Source organism: Aotus nancymaae, unplaced genomic scaffold (genome assembly GCF_030222135.1).
Source record: "Aotus nancymaae isolate 86718 unplaced genomic scaffold, 86718_ANA_hifiasm-v0.15.2.pri h1tg000016l, whole genome shotgun sequence".
Classification (NCBI taxonomy): domain Eukaryota; kingdom Metazoa; phylum Chordata; class Mammalia; order Primates; family Aotidae; genus Aotus; species Aotus nancymaae.
This window is the reverse complement of record NW_026988428.1, coordinates 47,843,096-47,867,402: the sequence shown is the minus strand read 5'-3', so window position 1 is coordinate 47,867,402 and position 24,307 is coordinate 47,843,096. Positions and strand designations below refer to the sequence as shown.

The 24,307-nt window shown below is 41.6% G+C and overlaps 2 protein-coding genes across 4 annotated transcripts in view; one reads left to right on the top strand and one right to left on the bottom strand.

Moving 5' to 3' along the window:
- CUNH12orf56 (chromosome unknown C12orf56 homolog) overlaps positions 1-24,307 on the top strand; it is a 101,948-nt gene that overhangs the window by 23,959 nt on the left and 53,682 nt on the right. For both annotated transcript variants that reach the window (XM_021670235.2, XM_021670234.2), the window contains exons 2-3: positions 2,117-2,276; positions 13,622-13,694. In XM_021670235.2, the coding sequence (XP_021525910.2) occupies positions 2,117-2,276; positions 13,622-13,694 (233 nt within the window). The remainder of the gene's footprint in view (positions 1-2,116; positions 2,277-13,621; positions 13,695-24,307) is intronic.
- XPOT (exportin for tRNA) overlaps positions 1-24,307 on the bottom strand; it is a 134,455-nt gene that overhangs the window by 78,873 nt on the left and 31,275 nt on the right. The window lies entirely within an intron of this gene.

Here is a 24,307-nt window from a genome sequence, read left to right as displayed (position 1 = left end):
CTCCCAGGTTCAAGTGATTCTCCTGCCTCAGACTCCCGAGTAGCTGGAATTACAGGTGCGTGCCAGCAAGCCTGGCTGATTTTTTGTTTCTTTAGTAGAGACAGGGTTTCACCATGTTGGTCAGGCTGGTCCCGAACTGCTGACCTCAGGTGATCCAACTGCCTCAGCATCCCAAAGTACTGGGATTACAGGCAGGAGCCACCACACCCAGCCTACTCTCACCTTTTCAAAAAGAGATGGGGTCTTGCTATGTTGCCCAGACTAGGTTATAGTGGTTATTCACAGAGAAGTGCACTGCACAGATCATAGCACACTATAGACGCAAACTCCTGGGCTCTAGTGATTCCCCTGCCTCAGCCTGTCTCACTCTTAGCTTTTCAATCAAATACTACTGCTGCTTGTTATAGAAAGCGAAGTAGGCTGTTACGGAGAAGATTTAAATGTCCTATTTATTTATTGAGACCTTTTCCCTTTTTAATCAAGAATAGAGAACAGAGCATGTTGGAGAGAACATTTCCAATAGTTCAAACCTAGATGTTTGCCTTCACAGAATCTCTGTAGACTGTTACCTATAAATGGACATAGTCTCCTTCATAGAAAAATCTTAGTGTAAAATCAATTAATTATACATTTTTGAGACCTTTATGAAAAACTTATTTTAAAAATGGAATTAGACTGGGCACAGTGGCTCCTGCCTATAATCCCAGCACTTTGGGAGCCCAAGGCAGGCAGAACACCTGAGGTCAGGAGTTTAAGACCAGAATGTTCAACATAGTGAAACCCCATCTCTACAAAAATACAAAAATTAGCTGGGCATAATGGCAGGTACCTGTAATCCCAGCTACTCAGGAGGCTGAGGCACAAGAATTGCTTGAACCCAGGAGGCAGAGATTGCAGTGAGCAGAGATTGTGCCACTGCACCCCAGCCTGGGCGACAGAAGGAGACTCTGTCTCAAAAAAATAAATAAAATAAAATGGAAGTGGAGAGGGATATATTTTTGAAGCAAGAGTGCCAGAGGGAAACAGACCTCTCTAACACAGCACTGGGAAGGAAGAGGTGATTTATTTGGCTCGGAGCAAGATAGCATAGTTGCCTAACAGCCAAGCTTGTCTAACAAATGAAATCTCTGCCTTTATAAAGGCTCACAATTCTAGATATTACAGGTGAAAGCCTCTTGGGTTTACAGCTCTAGAATTTACATGTGAAAGGGTCTTACGCTTACTACTCTAGAATTTACATGTGAAACAGTCCTGGGTCGTGGAGTAGGTGGGGTACAGTGACTTAGGTGGGGGTTTGATTGTGTTTAAGTAAAAACAATGCCTTCCAGAAAGATTCCTCCATACCATGTCTGTGATCTATAGGAGGGTGATTAAAGGTGGTGCCTGGTCTGCCAGCCTTTACTTCCCCTATTGAAATGCAATGTGGAAGTCAAGGGGGAGGTGGTCTTAAATGCTTAAGGGTGATTAAAGGTCTCCTTCCTCATTTTGACAAATACTGTAACAAAATGCTGTTGCTATTTATATAGCAATTCTATAGTGTAAATAGTTTCTTGGGTTCTGTTGCTGAGCACATTTTAGAAAGTACTAAAACAAATAGAGAAATAATTGGGAAACCTAACAACAAGAAAAGGAAGATGTCCCAGTGGAGAAAATGAAGGGAAAAAAACAAAAACAAACAAACAAAACTCAGTTTAAACTTGCCCTTGGGCCAGGTGCAGTGGCTCCTGTCTGTAATTCCAGCACTTTGGGAGGCTGAGGCGGGTGGATCACCTGAGGTCAGGAGTTCGAGACCAGCCTGGCCAACATGGTGAAACCCTGACTCTACTAAAAATACAAAAATTAGCCAGGTGTGGTGGCTCATGCCTGTAATCATAGCTACTCAGGAGGCTGAGGTAGGAGAATCACTTGAACCCAGGAGGCGGAGATTGCAATTAGCCGAGATCATGCCAGTGCACTCCAGCCTGGGTGACAGGTCAAGACTCTGTTTTCAAATACACACACACACACACACACACACACACACACACACTTATCCTTGGCTTTGGGGGATTTATTACACCAAAATAGGTAAACAGTTGTATTTGTCTTCAATAAGGTGAATTAATTTTTTTTCCAGATTGATGATTACCCAGAATTTTTGAGTGCATCAGATAGAGAAATCAGCCAACACATTCGTATCATCTATTCTTCAACTGTTTTGAAAAAAGAGTGCAAAAAGTCAAAAGGTGTCAAGAAATTCCTATTTCCATTTCATCATACTAAAGCTAACAAGAAAGGTAGGTACTTCCAGTCTATGTCTGGATCTAAGACCAAAAAAAAGGCACATAACATAATTCTTAAAATTGACGCAGGATTATTTTGCTCCCTAGTTCAGGTAATATCCAGGTTCTTATCACACAGCCAGGAAAATTTATGCATGTGGACACATTGAAAGATGTGGATTCAGGCCAGATGTGGTGACTCATGCCTGTAATCTCAGCACTTTGGGAGGCCGAGGCGGGCAGATCACCTGAGATCAGGAGTTCAAGACCAGCCTGGCCAGCATGGTGAAACCCTGTCTCTTCTAAAAATACAAAAATTAGCTGGGTGTGGTGGCATGCACCTGTGGTCCCAGCTACTCGGGAGACTGAGGTGGAAGAATTGCTTGAACCCAGGAGGCAGAGGTTGCAGTGAGCCGAGACTGTGCCACTGCACTCCAGCCTGGTGACAGAGCAAGACTCTGTCTCAAAAAAAAAAAAAAAAAAGAAAAAAAAAGATGTGGATTCATGAAAAGTAAAGAGAGTGGGATTTATTAAAAGAAAGCTCTCAGTGAAAAAAAAAAAGGGGTCTGGCTAACTGGCTCCCACCTCATAGACTGATTATCAGTACATCACACACAAGAGCTGAAGAGGCCAGGCTCATCCTCCCTGCATAAGGCTCTAATTCCTGGTGGCTCTACCCTACTCTCCCAGTGGGCATGTGGGCCCCCCATCCATTTTTTTTGTCTGTAGAGATGGGGTTTCACCATGTTGGCCAGGCTGGTTTTGAACTCCTGACATTGTGATTTGCCTACCTTGGCCTCCCAAAGTGCTGGGATTACAGGCGTGAGCCACCACACCCCGCCTCAAAACAATCCTTTAACACTAGGCAAAAATTTACATATTGATAACATCTGCATTTTACCAATAATCTTTAAGGCTGTTCTTATCCCTCAAAGATTAAAGTTATGTGAACTAAAAGGTACCACAGCTTTTATCTTCCCTTTAAAACATATTTGATCTAAGTGCTTATCCTTCTTTAAGTCAATAAGAGCTCTATTTTAGACATCACACACATAAAACATATATAACTAGACAGACAGGCAGAAGAAGATCCAGTAGCTATAAGATTTTCATTCACCAATCTTCTAATTGGATTATTGGCCTCTGGGTGGAGCCCTTTAAGGGTAATGCTACAAAAGAATGTAGCTTCTAGGGCCTAGTGAACAGGTATGGCTTGAAGACAAAAACAGATTTTGAGAGGGATCTACCTGCTTCTAATCCTTGGGGTTTCATGAGGAAAACAGAGGAGTCTCCCAAAATGGAATTTGTGGCACCTTTTCTGCTTTTCCCAAGGAGTCCTATGTCATCAGATGAGGTCAGGCTCATCCCTCCTGCACAAGCTGTGATTTCAGAGGTGGCTCCGCCCTACTCTCCCAGTGCACAGGCAGGCCTTCAGTCCATTGCAGGCATGTCCAGACAAGGCCCTGAACAGGTTCCCTTATCTTCCTCCTGCATCTATCAGAATAACATAAAAAAGATGTTTCCTTACAAGATAAAACTGATAGTGTTGCTTACACTGAAGATGAGCTGACTAATCCATTATTAGCAGCACCGTGTCTGGGCACACTTTGCCATGAATAAGGGTATGTAGAAAGAAGGAAGGAAAGGAAAGAAAGGAAAGACAAGAAAGAACTATGTTCCCTAAATATTGATTTAAAAAAATGTAACTAGGGCCAGGCACGGTGGCTCACACCTGTAATCCCAGCACTTTGGGAGTCCAAGGTGGGTGGATCATGAGGTCAGGAGTTCAAGACCAGCCTGACCAACATTTTGAAACCCCATCTCTACTAAAAATACAAAAAAATTAGCAGGACATCCCTGAAGGACAGTGGTGAGGGGAAATCTTCCCAGTGGGCAGAATTTCGAGCAGTGCACCTGGTTGTACACTTTGCATGGAAGGAGAAATGGCCAGATGTACAATTGTATACTGATTCATGGGCTGCAGCCAATGGTTTGGTGGATAGTCAGGGACTTCCAGAAGCTTCCAGAAGAAACATTATTGGAAAATTGGTGACAAAAAAATTTAGGGAAGAGGTATGTAGATAGATCCCTCTATGTGGTCAAAAACTGTGAAGATATTTGTATCCCAGGTGAGTTCTCACCAATGGGTGACCTCAGCGGAGGAGGATTTTGATAATCAAGTGGATAGGATGATCCATTCTGTGGACACCACTAAGCCTCTTTCTCCAGCTACTCCTGTCATCACCCAATGGGCCCATGAACGAGTGGCCATGGTGGCAGGGATGGAGGTTACTCATGGGCTCAGAAACATGGACTTCCACTCACCAAGGCTGATCTGACTGTGGCTACTGCTGAGGGCTCAATTTGCCCACAGCAGAGACCAACACTGAGCCCTCGATATGGCACCCTTCCTCGGGGTAATCAGCCAGCTACCTGGTGGCAGGTTGATTATATTAAGCCTCTTCCATCATGGAAAGGGCAGAGGTAAGTGTCTCATTGAAAGAGACACTTACTCTGGATGTGGGTTTGCCTATGCTGCATGCAATGCTTCTGCCAAGACTACCATCTGTGGACTCACGGAATGCCTTATCCACCATCATGGTATTCCACACAGCATCACCTCTGACCAAGGCACTCATTTTATGGGTAAAGAAGTGTGACAGTGGGCTCATGCTCATGGGATTCACTGGTCTTACCATGTTCTCCATCATCCTGAAGCAGCTGGATTGATAGAATGGTGAAATGGCCTTTTGAAGTCACAATTACAACACCAACTAGGTGTCAATACTTTTCAGGGCTGGGGCAAAGTTCTCCAGAAGGCCATGTACACTCTGAATCAGCATCTAATATAGGTTACTGTTTCTCCCATAGTCAGGATTCGTGGGTCCAGGAATTAAGGGGTGAAATGGAAGTGGCACCACTCACCATCATTCCTAGTGATCCACTAGCAAGACCCTGTCTTGGGATCATGTGAGTTAATACTTAATAAACTCCCCTTTATACATATATATATTCCATTAATTCTGTCTCTCTAGAGAATCCTGACTAATACAGGTGTGGTGGCTCACACTTGTAATCTCCGCACTTTGAAGGGCTAAGTGGGGACAATAGCTTGAGTGCAGGAGTTTGAGACCAGCCTGGGAAATGCAGCAAAACCACGTTTCTTCAAAAAATACGAAAATTACCTGGGTGTGGTGGTGCATGCCTGTAGTTTCAGCTACTCAGGAGGCTGAGGTGGGAGAATCACTTGAGCCTGGGAGGTCAATGCTATAGTGAGCTATGATCATACCACTGCACTCCAGCCTGGGTGACATAGCAAGACCTTGTCTGAAAAACAAACAAACAAGCAAAACCCCCCCCCAAAAAAACCCTTAAATGATGGGGTTTGGAGAGCTCCCAAGTTGGTGACCACATTAAGTTCTTAGGACAGTGGTGTACCAAGAGAGGGCATGGAGGCTTTGCACTTGCTTAACGTATCTCTTCTGTTTGGTTATTCCTTATTATAAACCTCTATAATAAACTGGTAATCGTAAGTGAAGCACTTTCCTGAGTTCTAAGAGCTGTTTTTGCAAACTATCAAACCTGAGGAGGGGCTTGTGGCAAAGGGGAGGAAAGTCTTTTCCCCTACCTTCTTAGGTTTTGTGACTGTGCCTGAGGATTAAACTGAGAAAAGACAGGTTAACAGGAGATAAGCATACACATTTTATTTGATGTTAACATTTTTACACGGCAAGGGAAACTTCATAAGAGTGAAATGAAGACCCAAAGAAGCAGACAGGCCTGAGAGCTTATATACTATGTTAACAAAAGATGATAAATTGTACAGCTATAACAAGATAAGGCAAAGGGTCTTGGCCTATGCATAGTGAACTGGGGGAAAATGACTAGGAAATGTGTAGTGAAAATTAATGGAAGATAAGATTTATTTTAGTATTTGTGCAGATTCATCTCAGTGTCCATGCCTCACTTCTGTTGATGAGAATGTTCTCCTCTTCCTGATGCAAATAGATTGCCTTTATCATGGGAAATGAATGTCCTGTTTTATTATTATTATTATTTTTAAGACAAAATTTTGCTTTTTCACCCAGGCTGGGGTGCAGTGGCATGATCTCAACACACGGCAACCTCCACCTCTCAGGTTCAAGTAATTCTTGTGCCTCAGCTCCTCAATACTGAGATTACAGGCATGCACCACCACACCTGGCTGATTTTTGTATTTTTAGTAGATATGGGGTTTTCGCCATGTTGGCCAAGCTGGTTTCAAACTGCTGGCCTCAAGTCATCTGCCTGCTTCAGCCTTCCAAAGTGCTGGGATTATAGGTGTACTGAGCCACTGTGCATGGTCTATGTCCTGTTTTAAGGTTGAAAGGTGTAGATCAGAGAGCCCTTCCTACATCTGCTGTCTCTCAAGCACCTTCAGGTCAAAATAATCAATATGCCAAAGTGGCATATTTTGGGTGGCATGTTCTGATTCACTTCATGGGGATCCCCTGATTTATAAGTCGTTTATTCAGAAATACATGTGGAAACCTGGGAGTTGCAACTGGCATCTGAAGTTACAGCAGTCTTGTGGGACTGAATCCTTAACCTGTGGCAAGGGCAGTCTGTGCTAATGCCAAGTAGTGAATGCAGAATGGAATTGAATTGTAGTACTCTCAGTTAGTATCTAGAGCATTTTAGAGAATTGGCTTTGGGTGAAAGGAAAAACAAATTCACATATTGGTGTCAGAAGTGAGACATATCTGTATATCTATATCTATATAGACATATTGATATTTGAGCCTTTTAAGGTATCTGTCCCTGTAATTGGGAGTTGGTGAAAAGCATAGAAAAAGAACATGGACTTTGCATTTCACTAAGCCCAGGTTTGAATCCTGTTTCTCACATTTCCTGGATGTGTGACCTTCAGCAAGTCACTTAACCTTTGTGAGTCTCAGTTTGCTCATCCCCATTACTAGCTTCACAGAGTTGTTGTGTTACATGAAATAAGGTGGGCAGGGCAGGGTACACAGCTGGGGTGGCTGATTTAATGGAGTCAGCCCTTAAGACTGAATCTTTAGCATAGAAGGAAAAGAGAAGGATGAAGATCCATAGAGCTGGATAGGCTCTTCTACTTCTGGCATCCAGCTTGTGTGGCTAGACCAGACCATTCAGCTCACTCAACATCCACTAGACCTTATTCCAAGTCAGACTTAGAGTTACGATGTGTGAGAAAACTGTGTGGTGTTTGTACACTTTCATGGATGAGCACCTTTCCATGCTGACACACTGTGGCATGGAAACTGTTTGTAGAAGTTGTAATTAGCAGGTTTATCAAATCCCTGGTTGCTCACTAGGTCTCCTGTCACACTAATTAGGGTATCTAACTGGTGTTGGTTGCCTTAAATGCATATTTATCCTTGTCCATAAGCATAATTATTCTTGGCTTTTTTTTTCCTTCAATGTGTACAGGAAAATAAAAACACATATGAAAATAATGTAGTAAAACAGGACTGTTTAATTCCTAGAAACTTTGCAAGTGATATTAAAATTAGTGAAGAGTTTGTCCTGTGCTTATGTGCAGGGCTATTCATAGAATAACACTTGCCTGTGAGTAGAGAACACCTGTTCTCTACTTTCATTCCCAAAGGTACCATCTGACACTTGGGTATGGGGGCTTTACAAAACTGCCACTGTCACAAGGAGCCCCAGCTACATTACAAGATAGAAAACACTCCCATTTTCCATTATGCCAACAGTGATGCTGTGCTTTCTGTTCTCCTTCCAGCGGCTTGTTCCCTGAGTCAGGTATTGCTATATATCTAGGATAGGACCTAGTGGTTCACCTCAGAGACATTCCGCCATATGTGTCCTAAAGCAAGAGACAGGCCCAAACCTACCCGACCATCTATTTGACAATAGTCATTGCTGGACTCTTTAATATGTTAGTAATGATGATGTCATGCCTAGAGCAGCAGCACACAATAACTACTGAGCAGTTAAATAATTATTAGGACTAACTCCAAACCTCTTGGGTAAAAGCCTAGGGGATATTTTTATCATATGATACAATTGCCCATGATCCAATCAATTCTGTTATCTGAACAAAGGAAGCTCAACAATGGAAATCATTTCTAGTAAAAATACTGAGTTAAAATGATCACACTTTTAACAGGATTCTTAATTAGATCCAACTTTTCTGAATATATGGAGGAAAAGATGCTTTTCTCTTTAGTATACATATGTTCTTATATGGGCCACAATTAGCACTTTGAATTTCCAAGGTTGATCTCAAACTTCTGGCCTCAAGCAATCCTCCTGCCTCAGTCTCCTGAAGTGCTTGGATTACAGGTGTGAGCCACCATGCCCTGCCTGAATTGTACTTTTTACATTTAGATGAAAGAGGATGGTTATTAAACTCTAAGTGAACAATGCAGATGGGAAAAGAGTGACAGGAGTGAACTGTATTAGTGGCAAACATCTTTTTTTTTTTTTTGAGATGAAGTCTCACTCTGTCACCCAGGCTGGGGTGCACTGGCATGATCTCTCTGCCTCCCAGGTTCAAGAAATTCTCCCTGCCTTAGTCTCCTGAGTAGCTGGGATTACAGGTGCCCACCATCATGCCCAGGTAATTTTTGTAGTTTTAGTAGAGATGGGGTTTCACCATGTTGGCCAGACTGGTCTCAAACTGCTGACCTCAGGTGATCCACCCACCTCAGCCTCCCAAAGTGCTGGGATTACAGGTGTGAGCCACCATGTCTGGTCACAAAAGCTCTTGAATGGCTTGGGTTATTAACTTCAGTTTCAGGTACATTCTAGAACAGCATTACCCAACAGAATTTTTGGCAATGATGGCAATGTTCTGTATCTTGTCTACTCATGTCTAAATACAGTAGCCATTTGGCTACCTGTGGCCATTGGGCTTTTCAAATGTGGCTAGTGTTGCTGAATAACTGAATTTAAATTAAATTTAAATTTAAATAGACACAGGTAACTAATGTTTTCAAATATTCGCTGCAGCTCTAGAAAAACAGAAAAGACCTTAAAGGATTCAGTGTATATTTTGAAATATTGGCATAAAATTAAATAGACGAATTCCCCAACCAAAGTGAAACATAATTTAATGAAATCTAAACTGAACCAAAGTTTAGTCATATCATGAAAGCCTTTAAGGTCTTTTCTGTTATTCTAGAGTCGCAGTGAATATTGGCTTTCCATATTCGTGAGTTCCACATTAATAGATTCAGCCAACAGAAGATTGAAATCATACTAAAAAAAAAACTAAATCTGTGCTGTATATGTACAGAGTTTTTTCTTGTCATTATTCCCTAAACAATACAGTATAACTAGTTACATGACATTTTGTTGTATTTAGTATTATAAATAATCTAGAGATTATTTGAAGTATATGGGAGGATATGCATAGGTTGTATGAAAATACTATGCCATTTTCTATCAGGCACTTAAGTATACTCAGATGTTGGTTTCCAAGGGAGATCCTAGAACCAATTTCCCGTAGATACTGAGAGACGACTGTGTGTGTATAATTTTTAAAAATAAATGTAAAACCTAGATATTTTATAAAACCGATGATGTAGGGCAAAAGTAAAAGCACAAGAAACTGATGAGTTTCTCAGGTTTCATGATAGTTTTTACATATAGAAGCTTGACAATCTTCCCCACAGGAATGGGACTATATGAATATAATTGAACCTCTTGGAATAGAGAAAGCAGATATATTACTTTTGTAGTGTCCCTTCTAAAAAATGTTCCTCAGCTGGCCAGTACCACCAAGTATTCCATGAGATGTGCATTGTGCTAAATGACTGAAGGAATTTATACCCAAACCACTGAAGAAGTGTGTCAACTGCTACATGCACACTAGAGAATTCAGCAGCCAATGACTCTGCACTCAGGCTCTCTTGTCATCATTCCCTTACACCTGCCAGACTATGGTCCTTGGTGTCTAGGAGACCACACTTTCCCCCAAATGCAGAAACAGATTGAACTGTACTTTATTTCTGAGTGGAGAGTACAGATGATCCTGATTCTCCAGACCATGGTTACAAAGTGAAATTTAAAGGTAACATAGGCCGGGCATGGTGGCTCACACTTGGAATCCCAGCATGTTGGGAGGCCAAGGTGGGCAGATCACTTGAGGTCAGGAGTTTGAGACCAGCCTGGTCAACGTGGTGAAAACCTGTCTCTATTAAAAATACAAAAATTAGCCAGGTGTGGTGGCGCATGCCTGTAATCTCAGCTACTCAGGAGGCTGAGACGGGAGGATCATTTGACCCCAGGAGGTAGAGGCAGTAGTGAGCCGAGATTGTGCCACTGTGCTGCAGCCTGGGTGACAGACAGAGACTCTGTCTCAAAAAATAATAATAATAATAAATAATAAAATAAAGCAAACAGAGAAAGAGGCAGGGATGTGGACACTAAAGTTATTTTTTCTCAACTTTCTAATGACCTCACACAAAAAAGAGAGAATTCAAGTTTGGTTAGTGAATCTGGACTGAATTAAGTTTAAGAGACAATTTAAGACTGTTACAGGATGATTGTGCAGGTAACTCCAGCATCCTAATAGATAAGCCTTGGTGATCTTGTCCTCTTTTCCAGCATGCCAGCAGTGTCATGCTCTATATTTCCTGCTCTCCTCCAAGCTGCGTGCTCCCTGGGTTGGTATTACTACATCACCAGATTCCAGTGGTTTACCTCCTAGACATTCTGTAATTTGTGATCTGAAGCAGGAGATAGGCTCAAACCTGTCTGATTGATGAGTCATAAGTGCTTCCATTTAATTCCAGCAATATGCAAAGGCATTATTTACATCACATTTAGTACCATTATTTGTGAAATGCCTACTTTTACAAGTGATTGTGATAGTTGGGATCTTAAAGTTTCTTGAACTCCCGACTTCAGGTGATCCGCCCACCTTGGCCTCCAAAGTGCTTGGATTACAGGCGTGAGCCACCATGCCTGGCCCTGTCTTAGAGTTTCTTAACTCGCAAATAGAAAAAACTGATTCTGCCTATCTTAATGTCAAGGGGAATTTGTTGGAAGATTTTGGAGTCTCTTAGGGAATCAAAAGGGAAACAAAAGAGGCAAATAGTGGGAAAACAGAAAGCCAGGGGCCTGTTTTGGCACCTGAGCAGCCTGGCCAGAACCTCCAGCTGAGTCCAGCCAGCTCCAAAGACTTCTAGCCCTGTCTCTCAAGAACTAATGTCACAAAGAATAAAAAAAGAAAAAAACAAAACAAAACAAAAGAACTAATGTCACAAATCCAGGGCAAGACATTGATTGACCCAGACTGGGTCAGCAGTCCACCTCTAGACCTATCAGCCATGGCTAGGGCAGGAGCGGATCTAGGTTTTACAGGGACTAAAACTCATACAATTTGTAGAGCACAACTTGAAATAGTTAAGATGTCTGTTTTACATTGTACAAATACTGTTGGGAAAAGCAGCAAAGGAGAAAGGACTTACAGGGTGCCTCCATAAATTGGTTATGAGTAACACATAAACAAGGAACAACAAACTGTGGAAGGCTGCAGGAGGCCTCTGAGGAGCATGGCCTCTCCATGCCTCATGTTCTGGTGCAGGGTGACCTGGGCTCTGTTACCATAATCATTGTGCTCAAGGATGTAAAACCCCTTCGTAGCACTATGACATAGCCAGACTTGTAGACTCCTTGTAAGGCCTATGTTCCCTCAGCTGTACATAGATAATCAGCTAAAAATAACCATGTTCTTGTTTTGTGAAACTCCCAGACTGCCACTGTTATCAATCCTTAGGTTGCCACACCAGTTCTGGCTCACTGATTCACTTCTGGCTCGCTAATTCACTCCACCATCACTCCACCCCTACCCTATAGATCAAAGTGATTGTAATCAATAAATAGGGTGGATGATGAGAGCTCAGGGCCTTCACTGTATCCTCTAAAGTAATAAAGCAATGGCCCCCTGGTCCCACTTTCTCTCTTAATCTATCTTTTCACCACTGAACACGGGGGTACCGAACATGAGGGTGATATAGGGTAGTTCCCTACAAATACAATGCCCGCAGCACTACAAAAAATCAGGACAGAAGAAATCACAAATACAAAGTGCCTACAACCACTGTCAAGAGAGGAAGTGAGACAGAAGGATAATTGAAGTAGGAAGAAGAGCTTGTGGTCTTAAATAGTTATGGCTGAGAAGGTGGATTATTCTCTTTGCAATTCTCATAAAAATATTTGGTCATGTGAACACATTTTTAGGGTCTCTCCTAAGACTTTGGAAGGAACTCACTCATGCAATGAGGGCCACTGAAATTTTTTTTTTTTTGAGACAGAGTCTCACTCTTTTGCCTAGGCTGAAGTTCAGCGGCTCAATCTTGGGTCACTGCAACCTCCACTTCCAGGGTTCAAGTGATTCTCCTGCCTCAGCCTCCTGAGTAGCTCCAACTACAGGCCTGAGCTACCATGCCTGGCTATTTTTGTGTTTTTAGTTGAGACAGGGTTGCATCATGTTGGCCAGGCTGGTCTTGAACTCCTGGCCTCAAGTGAAAAAAGGGAGAGCCTGGAAAGACAGAATAACAGCAGACCACTGTCTTATCCTGCACCTGCTGCTATAACAAAATACCTTAGAGTAGGTAGTTTATAAAAACAAAAATTTGTTTCTCACAGTTCTTGAGGCTGGAAGTCCAAGATCCAGTCACCAAAAGACTCAGTGTCTGGTGAGGGCTGCTCTCTACTTCAGAAATGGCAACTTCTTCCTGCATCCTCACATGGCAGAAGGAACAAATGTTATGTCCTCACATGGTGGGAGAGGCAGAAGGACTAGGGCACTCCCTCCAACCTTTTATAAGGGTACTAATCCCATTTATGAGGGCAGAGTCCTAGTGACTTAATCACTCCCCAAAAGGCCCTACTTTTTAAATTTTATTTTTATTATTTATTTTTGAGACAGGGTCTTGCTCTGTTACCCAGACTAGAGTGCAGTGGTATGATCATAGCTCACTGCAGCCTCAACCACCTAGGTTCAAGCAATCCTCCATCCTTAGCCCCACAAGTAGCTGGGACTACAGGTGCACACGACCACACTCAGCTAATATTTCTATTTTTTGTAGAGATAACATCTCACTATGTTGCCCAGGCTGGTCTTGAACTCTTGAACTCCCACCTCAGCCTAAAATATTGGGATTACAAGTGTGAGCCACTGTGCTTGGTCGAGGACATGTTCATGTCAAGGCCAAAGTTCTTTTTGCTCCATCATGCTACCCAACTTACAATTTTGGACTTACAATTTTTGTGAGGATTTATGAACATTCAATCATGTGACTAGGTCTTCTTCATAATCTCAAATTATTTAATTAATGACCAAATGACAATTTTTTTTTAAGTCAAGGAAGAAAAGAATGGCCCTGCCTTTTGGAGAAGCAAAGAGCCCAGAAGTCTGAATGAATCTCCTCCCAGGTGAGATTGTTGTTTGGAATATGTGTTTAACTTGCTAACCAAAACATTTTTACATTACAACTTGTTTTTCTTAATGTTTTTTCTCTACTAATGGCTTTGGACTAAGTACTATTAATCTCATATGTGCAATAATGAAGAAGGTATTTTTGAGAGAACTTTTTCTCAATTCAAATCAGTTAAATAAGATTTCTAATTTTCTATATATTACTGAATATATAGATGTCACAATATAGATAAATCACTAAAATTAAATTCAAAAACGTCTGTTGACCTCTGGTTCTGTGTAGGGCACTATGTTAGGTCCTATGATGGATACAAAGATGAGTAAGTCATAGATCCTGTCCTTGAGAAGCCGATTCTAACCAAAATATACAGCGTTTGCACAGATAAAGAAAATATACAGTCCACATGCTAAGTGTCCTGAATGTCTGAGCAATTTGCAAAGAGACTTACGGAGGGGACAGATTATATTCAGTTGTGGGGAGAAGTCAAGATGCCAGGTGACAGCTGGTAAAGGAATAGGGCGCATGGAGATGGGGACACTGCCGTTGGAGGAACAGTGGAAAAGGAGATCCAGGCAGGAAAGAAATAGAGCATGTGTTAGCCCCATGTGATTGAAATAGGACCTGAAAGTGAAATTGAGTCCATCCTTTGGAGGGTCTTAAAAGTCCATATGAAGACTTTACATTTAATTTCACAGGATATGAGAAAACTATTGAAAGTTTTGACCAAGAGAATGATATAAAAGCATTACTACAGAAAAATAATCCAGCGGTTGTGCTTAAAATGGATTGAAGTGGGGAAAGACCAGAGACTGGTGGAAAGTCATTAGAATGTGAACTGGGCTAGTGGTAGCAAGAATAAAGAAAAAGGGACAGATGGAAGAGGCACTTCATAGGCAGAATCCACAATACTAACATTTGATTGAAATAGGAGAGATGGAAAGAGAAGCTACTGTGGTTTCCAGCTGGAGTGATGAATAATGATGCCCTTCAAAGAAATAAGGATGTCAGAAGGGATCACACCCATGTACTGGTTTAAACAGATTAAGCCTGAGATCCTAGTGGGCCTCATCTGGTGGAAAAGTTCATCTGGCAGTTGAAATTTTAGTCTGGAAGGTGGGAAAGAAGCCTGGGTAAATTTAAAAAGAACAAAAAGGAGTTTCTATTTTTTTTTTTTTGAGACTGAGTCTCGTTCTGTCACCCAGGCTGGAGTACAGTGGTGTGATCTCTGCTCACTGAAACATCTGCCTCCCAGGTTCAAGCAATTTTCCTGCTTCAGCCTCCCAAGTAGCTGTGATTACAGGTGCCCACCATCACACCTGTCTAATTTTTTGTATTTTTAGTAAAGACAAGGCTTTGGCATGTTGGCCAGGCTGGTCTTGAACCCCTGACCTCAAGTGAGTTGCCCACCTCAGCCTCCCAAAGTGTTGGGATTATAGGTATAAGCCACTGCGCCTGGACAAAAAAAAAAAAAGGAGTTTCTTAAGTTGTATAAGTTAAAGTGTAATAGTGTTACACACTTTCTCTATTTAGATATTAGAAGGAACAGGGGAGTGTAGGATTCTAGGAGCTGCCAGTCAAGAGATATAGAGGCATAGAGAAAATTAATATGAATTGGATCCTTGAAAGACAGTTCATAGCAAGGGGAAATATCCAGATTAGAAAAGCATTGCAAAATGCTGTGGAGAAAAAGTGAAATCCTAACTGGGGATATTCACAAACTCATGGTGGGTCATGGTGCATTGCTTAGCTTGCTGGGGGCGGGGCGGGGGTCTTTCCTCACTGCACTTTCCGTCATTCTCACCCTCTCTCACAATGTGAACAAGAGGACCTATGAGATCTCTTTTAAACTTAATTTTCATTATTATTATTCTTTTCTTACAAAAAAAAAAAAAAAAACTTTAGGAAGTTTCTTTTTCCTAAACACATTACCAATTTGCTTTGTAGAATTTTGACCTTATGGCCAATTATTCCAGATAAGATAATTGTTGGACAGTAACTAATTTTCTTAAAGGTTCTTAAGTTCAAGATTAAGGAGTTAGCTATAGTGTTCCTATGTTCCTGTCAGAGTTCTCAAGGCTTTGAAGGTTGGTTCTGATCATATTTGAAGCTAAACATAAAAAAAAAACTTACTAGGCAGGGCACGGTGGCTCATACTTGTAATTCCAGCACTTTAGGAGGCCAGAGCAGGTGACTCATGAGGTCAGGAATTCAAGATCAGCCTGGCTAAGATGGTGAAACCTTGCCTCTACTAAAAATACAAAAATAGCCAGGCACGGTGGCGGGCGCCTATAATCTGAGCTACCCGGGAGGCTGAGGCAGAGAATTGCTTGAACCCGGGAGACATAGGTTGCAGGGCACCACTGCACTCCAGCCTGGGCAACAGAGTGAGACTCTGTTTCAAAAAAAAAAAACAAAAAACAACTTACTAAAGCATTGCAAACCATTGCTTAAAATGCACATTGAGACCCCTTTTTAATGCTGGCATTGGAGAAGGGACCAACAGCAAGCTGAATTCCTTTCACCATATTTTTCAAGGGGTGCGACTGGCATTTTGTATGGTATCATTTGTGCTTGTGAAGAATGGTGCCACCATTGTGAAACTTCAGCTAACCTGGCTTTTGACCACTAAGTGCCAGTATTACTCCCCATTTATTGTGGCAACTAAAAAACACCAGCTCACATTTTCTTTTTTTTAAATTTTACTCATGTTAAGCTCTGAGATACATGGGCAGGATGTGCAGATTCGCTGCATAGGTAAACACGTGCCATGGTCACCATGCATTTTCATGGGACTACCCTGGCTACTTCCAGTTCTCAACACACTTGTCCAATGGTCAAGATTTGTTTCCATTTCTCCCATTCTGTGCTCTTTCTCCCTTCTCTGTGCTGTCTTCTCTATAGCCTTTCCTAGTATCTTAGTCTGTTTTATGTTGCATATAACAGAATATCTGAAACTGGCTAATTTATAAGGAAAAGAATGTATTTCTTACAGTTATGAAGGTTGAGAAGGCCAAGGTCAAGGAGTTGTATCTGCTGAGAGCCTTCCTGCTGGTGGGGACACTTAGCAGAGTTCCTAGGCTTCGCAGGACATCACATGGCAAGAGGACTGAACATGCAAGCTCAAGTCTGTCTTCCTCTTCTTAAAAAGCCAGTTCCATTTCCACAATAACACATTAACACATTAACCTACTTATCCATGAATTGATTAACCTATTTATGAGGCAGAGCCCTCAGGACCCAATCACCTCTTAAAGGCCCCACCTCTCAATTGCACCTTACTGGGGATTAAATTTCAACATAAGTTTTGGAGCGGACAAATATTCAAACCATACCACCTAGCAAGCATCCTTGCTCTCCCCGTAAATTTTATGTTTGGGTTTTTACTGACACTACATTGTGATAATTTCTTTCTTTCTTTTTTTCCTTTTTTTTGAGACAGTCTATCTGTTGCTCAGGCTGGAGTGCAGTGGCACAATCTTGGCTTACCACAACCTCTGCCTCTCGGGTTCAAGAAATTCTCCTGCCATAGCCTTCTGAGTAGCTGTGATTATAGGCCCCTGCCACTACGCCTGGCTAATTTTTTTTTGTATTTTTAGTAAAGATGGGGTTTCATCATGTTTGTCAGGCTGGTCTCAAACTCCTGGTCTTATAATCTGCCCACCTCAGACTTTCAAAGCGCTGGAATTATAGGCATGAGCCACTGCCCTGGGCACACTGTGATAATTTAATAATACAGATTTAAAATGGTTACTCCTTTGGTGGGATTTCCATTTTAGCAGGCATGAAAGCCAGCAGCTCCAGGAAAGAAGCTCTATTTGTAGAATTTTGTTGTAAGAGCTTTATTGAGGTATGACTGACACATAGTAAACTGTAGTACATATATGTTTTATCATATATATCTCCCCATGAAACCACTATCACAATCAGTATGTATCACTCCCTCCTCTCTACACTGTGCCCTGGAGACTTTTTTCAAGGCGGGAAACTGGGGCAATCATTAGGTTTCACCTTGATTATTTCCCATCTATCGGGGCTCATTGGCTTTCATTGCCTGGTGTCTAGTGTCTTGAAATCTATTTTTGCATATATTTTGTCCAATTTTTGGTTGTTACAGGTGGGAGGGTATACATGGTCCCTATTACTCTATCTTGGCTGGAGACAGAATAAAACTAGTAATTTTAGGTTTATGCTGATATATATAGAAGAGGATTTGGACTGGTGCTAGATCCTTCCTGGAGTCAGTGATGTTTCCGGAATTCCTATAAAAGAGATTTTGGGGGCAGCAACAGGGGAGATTAGGGAATTCATTTATCTAGACTGTATGTTTATGTGGACTAGATTGAAACTCTTTTCCTTAGCAGGCACAGATACATTGTTTTTATGTGGCATAGATATTTATTTGTGGTGGCTCATTCAGGGGAAGACTATTGGAGATCCTAGAAAGTGGGGACACTGATGCCCCCCTTCTTTTGGCTTCTGCCTTTGGGAGCCTACTGTTTCAGGCCAACTCATCAATTTCAGTTCCAGACTATATTAACAAAGATAATCCTGAAGTTCAGGAGGACCTGGATTATCAAAGATTCTTGTATGTGTACTATTCTGCCTTTTACAAAAAGACAAAACCACATACTTTTTTTTTTTTTTTTGAGACAGAGTTTCGCTCTTGTTACCCAGGCTGGAGTGCAATGGCGCGATCTCGGCTCACCGCAACCTCCGCCTCCTGGGTTCAAGCAGTTCTCCTGCCTCAGCCTCCTGAGTAGCTGGGATTACAGGCACGCGGCACCATGCCCAGCTAATTTTTTGTATTTTTAGTAGAGACGGGGTTTCACCATGTTGACCAGGATGGTCTTGATCTCTTGACCTCGTGATCCACCTGCCTCGGCCTCCCAAAGTGCTGGGATTACAGGTGTGAGCCACTGTGCCCGGCAAAACCACATAATTTTAACAAAGTTAAGTATCCCATACAAGGTTAGTTAGATAAGTCAATTGAATATGAGATCTCATTTTCCCCCAGCGGTCCTTCTGTGTAAAGTTAAATATACTGTAGGGGCTTGAATTTACTTATCGGAAAGTTAGAATCTGGGACACTCATTGCTGCTGCTTCCTTTTTTTTTTCTTTTTTTCTTTTTCCTTTTTTTATTTTGAGACAGGATCTTGCTCTGTTGCCTAGGTTGGAGTACAGTGGCATGATTATGGCTCACTGAAGCTTTGACCTCCCAGGTAGCTGGAATTACAGGCGTGCACCACTATGTCTAGCTCCGCTGTTGCTGCTTGAAGTGGTGTTACTGCTTTGAGATTAGTCTACACTCCTAACACATGCTGACTGGGTGATGTAAAGAGTTAGCCTAGATCTTCTGGGGTGTAGAAATAAAGCTGACCTGGAATAATGACAAAAATCCATGTTTATTTCAATCCTGGCTGTGTGTCTGTGTATCAGAATCTCTCAAGGGCTCATGGAGAGTACAGACTCTTAGGCTCTACTCCAGGCTGCTGAATCCTCAGCTTTAGGGACAGGGTTCAGTCATCTGTTTTTGATAGCTCCCTAGATGATTCTGTCAGCTAGCTATCAAGATTTGGGAATTGCTGGCCTAAATAATCTACAATGACATCAATCTTCCCCTGGATTATTGGAAATCCCCAGTTCATAATATGTCTCTAATTCACCCATCAGCTTCTATCTCCCCTGCCAAAACCTCACTATCATCTCTCATCACTTCTGCAACACCTCTAACGACGCTCTCCACATCCCTTCTCAGCACCTCTCTGCCTCTGCCTGAATCCATTATTCACCTTAAAGCCAAAATGATCTTTTCCAAATATCCCTTTCTTGCTTAAAACTTTTCAGTGGTATTCCATCGCACAGCAAATACACCTTTTACCACGTCTAGACATCCCTGCAAGACCTGGCCATTGCTTACCACTCCAGCTTCATCTCTTACCACTTCTCTTACTCATCACAATAGCTACAGCACTGCAAACTCTTTCCAGCTCAGCCCTTTGAACTTCTTTCCCCTCTTAACATTGCTTTTCACATGGCTCACTCTTTCTTATCCTTCAGGTCTTAGCTTAAATGTCCCCATCCCAGAGAAGTCTTGCTTGATCACCTAGTTTGAAGTATGTCACCTGTCAACAAACACATACAGGTTTTCTTTTTTCTTTCTTTCTTTTTTTTTTTTCACACACAGGTTTTCTTTATCAGACAGCTCTGTTGACGTCATTGCACTTTTTTAAGTTATAAGTCTTGGCTGTTGTGAACAGTGCCACAATAAACATATGTGTGCATAGATTGGATAAAGAAAATGTGGCACATATATACCATGGAATACTATGCAGACATAAAAAAAGGATGAGTTCATGTCCTTTGCAGGGACATGGATGAAGCTGGAAATCATTATTCTCAACAAACTAACACAAGAACAGAAAACCAAACACCACATGTTCTCACTCATAAGTGGTTGTTGAACAATAAGAACACATGGACACAGGGAGGGGAACATCACACACCGGGGCCTGTCAGGGGGTGGAGGGCTAGGAGAGGGATAGCAGGGAGTAGGGGCACTGGGGAGGGATAGCATTAGGAGAAATACCTAATGTAGATGACCTGGTGATGGATGCAGCAAACCACTATGACACGTGTATACCTACGTAACAAACCTGCACATTCTGCACATGTATGCCAGAACTTAAAGTATAATTAATAAATTAAAAAAATAAGTTATAACTACATGTTCATTGCTTATTGTTTGTCTTCCTGCTAGAATGCAAACTCCATGAGAGCTGGGACCTAGATATTCTTGTGCACTGGTATATTTCTAGTGTTGGCCCAGTGCTTGGCACATACTAGGTGCTTAATATTTGTTGAATGAATAATCATATTCTTTACAATCTAGCCTGGCTTACATAATATTGGCTTGTGGGAGTGCGATTTGTTCTAAATCCATGTAATAATAAACCATGTTTGGATAGAGTTGACGTATTTCCATTATTACCCTGAAAAATGTGACTTATGAGCTTCTGGGAGGAGGGCTCTGCCCTATAGCAGGGTGCTGAGTGAAATTTTTACCATGGTCTTTGTACTTGGAAGGATTGAGGGAGGGGCAGTTCTAGGAATAGACATCCACATCCTCCCAGACTCAAGTCTTCATTTCAGCATGTAATTCCCCACATTTCCAGGACACTTTGACGTTCCATTGTTTTCCTCCAATTCAGAAAAATAAAACAGGTTTTTAGTTAATGTTTGCAGCTGGGTGCGATGGCTTATGCCTATAATACCAGCACTTTGGGAGGCCAAGGTGGGTAGATTGTTTGAGCCTAGGAGGTCAAGACCAGCCTGGGCAACATGCTGAAACCCCATCTTTTAAAAATAAAAAAAAAGAAAGAAAAAAAAAGGAAAAAATTAGCTGGGCTGGTGGCATGTGCCTCTAGTTCCAGCTACTCATACCACTGCACTCCAGCCTGGGTGACAGAGTAAGACCCTGTCTTGGCAAAAAAAAAAAATTAATGGGGTTTGCAGTAGTTGCTTTAGGTTACTGTGGAGGTTAGAACTCTGTTAAAAGTGAGAGAAATGCATTTTAGATTTAAAAAGGGAATTTATTGTAATTACTGGGTTAACTCATGATATTCAGTATTCATTCGACAGATATATATATATATAGAAATGGAAATAAATATATAGGCATAGATCTATCAGTCTAATCTGGCATATTTGAATTGCTGGGCTCTATGTTATATTCTAGCTGTATTAATACAATGGTGAGCAAACTCAGTAAAGTTTAGAAGTGGAATCCGGGGAACGTAGGAATGCTAAGAATGGAATTTAGACACAGCTGGAACTGGGGGCTTGAGTGTCCCAGGACTTGGTCTCTGTCTCCTTCTCTGACATTTGTGTGTCAATTGCATCTTCTCTCCCTGAATACTACACACTTCATGGGGCAGCAAACGAGTCATCGACTCTCATAAATTCACATTTTACAGCTTTCACCACCAGACAAAGGCTAACTCACACACTTTCTTATCACAAATTTTTAAATCCTGAAGAAAGTCTCTGATTGCCCAGCTTGAATAAATGACACACTGCTGAAAAATATTCACCATAGTCGACAGATCGGAGTCTAAAAACATGGCAGCTTCCATGTGCTCTGTGTGTAGAGGGAAGGAGTAGTTTCCAAACAAAAAGGGTGAAGAGGGAGCTGGGTCTACTGTCCCATAGTTTTCTAGCACTGTAATCTTTGTAATTAAACCTTTGAGTCAGATGTTTAAACATAAGGCACTCTGGGATAGGAAACACTAATTAGAGGACTAAAGGACGTATTAGAGGACTAAAGGACTAAAACACCTCCTATGTGCCATGTTTTAGGCCTAATGATGAGAAGCTGCAGGTCACAAGAAGGATGTTTTTACCTTGGGATATCAGACTTACATAAGTACGGTCACTTTTCAGGGTAATAGCAAACAACAGGCCTTTAAATACCTGAGGGATGAAAAATAATCTACAAATGATTTCTGATAATGAGATTCAGTATTTAGGTTTCTCTCTCTGTAGTGTAGCTCTTTATTAGGGGGTAGTTCTACGTTTTCATAGGGATTTTACAGGAGAAAACCTAGTAGGCATTTCACCAAAATGATCTCTTAGGAAAGGAGTATTTTGTGGTCTACTTTAAAAAAAAAAGACTGCTATTGCTTGAGAGTGTGAAAAACATAGAGGAACACTGAGACCAATAGGGATGACCCGGAGTAATGTATATATAAATTTAATTGAGTTCACCTTGAATAATACAAAAGGAAAAGAAATAATGACAATGCTTAGCTTTCAGTCTAGGTCTGCTAAGCCCAAACCTACCAGGGTAGATTTTGATCTGAGTTTACATCTATCTGTATCCTCCACTAATATTTACCTAACGAAAGTTTGAGGAGCAGGGTGATTCATGCCTGTAATTTCAGCACTTTGGGAGGCTGAGGCAAGAGGATTGCTTGAGCCCAGGAGACCAACATCAGCGTGGGCAACATGGCGAAACCCGGTCTCTACAAAAAAATACAAAAATTAGCCAGGCGTGGTGGTGCGTGCTTGTGGTCCCAGCTTCTTGGGAGACTGAGCTGAGAGATTCACTTAAGCCTGGAAGGTTGAGGCTGCAGTGAGCCAAGACTGCACCACTGAACTCCAGAGCACCCAGAGCGCCCAAAGCACCCAAGATTGCTCTGGGCAACAGAGCAAGATCCTGTCTTAAAAAAAAGTTTGAAAGCAGATTTATTAACCACAGTACATGGCAAGAAGAGGATGAGCTCTTCTGGAAAATCAATCTTAATAAACAGAATTAAAGTTGACCAACTTGGCATTTTTATGAAATTAAAATGTGCTGCACTAAATTGTACATCATTAGCAAAATGGAAGAAAAAAAAAAAAAAACTCCAAGAAAGTGAAGCTTATGTTTTTCTCTAACAAGAAGCATTTCTCAGCAGAAAGCAGAAAAAGGGGGTGGAGTTACTCCTCTCCTAGTAGATAATCATGCAGGCTCTGGAGCTATACTGGCTGACTTCAAATCCTGATTCTACCTTAAGCTAGCTATTTAATCTTTCCAGGCTTGACTCTTCTCATAGGTGGAAGGGCTCATAATAGTACCTATTCCATAGGCATGATATGTAAGGGCTAAATCATGTACATATAAGGTGCTTAAACTCTGTGTGGCACATAGTGAGTCTATATTATTATAAAACATAGCTCTTTTGTTATTGCTGATGATCAGGAAGTCAATCGCAGAATAATCACTATTCAGCATCCTCAGAATCTTTGATCAAGTCCCTAGAGGGCTTTCCTCTTTTTCTACTCTCACTAGTAATACTGTATTATTTTAAAAATAAAAATGCTGTTGTGCAATAATATGGCTTGAGGTACTAGTCTTAATTTTCTAAGAATTTGTTATACAATAGGTTACTCTAGTTCTATTATAGGACCAAGTCCTGTGTTTATGTAAATATACTATGAATGTAAATGCATGAATCCAGGATGTTTAGAAACTCAATAGAAAAGATTCAAAGGCTCCAATATTTGTTCTGAGTCTTTTTTTTTCTTTTTTGAGACGGAGTTTTTCTCTTGTTGCCAGGCTGTGGTGCAATAGCACGACCTTGGATCACCACAACCTCCACCTTCTGGGTTCAAGTAATTCTCCTGCCTCAGCCTCCCAGGTAGCTGGGATTACAGGTGCATGCCACTATGCCCTGCTAATTTTGTATTTTCAGTAGAGACGGGGTTTCTCCATGTTGATCAGGGTGGTCTCGAACTCCTGACCTCAGGTGATCCTCCCACCTTGGCCTCCCAAAATGCTGGAATTACAGGCGTGAACCACCATGCCCAGCCTTGTTCTAAGTCTTTATTTCTTGATTTTTTCAAAATAAACTGAAATTTTTTTTTTTTTTGAGACGGAGTTTCGTTCTTGTTACCCAGGCTGGAGTGCAATGGCGCGAACCGAGAATATTAAATAGATATACTCTCTCTCTCTCTTTTTTTCCAGACAGGGTCTCACTTTGTCACTCAGACTGGAATGCAGTGGCACAATTTCTGCTCACTGCAGCCTCAACCTTCTGGGCTCAAGCAATCTTCCCACCACAGTCCCC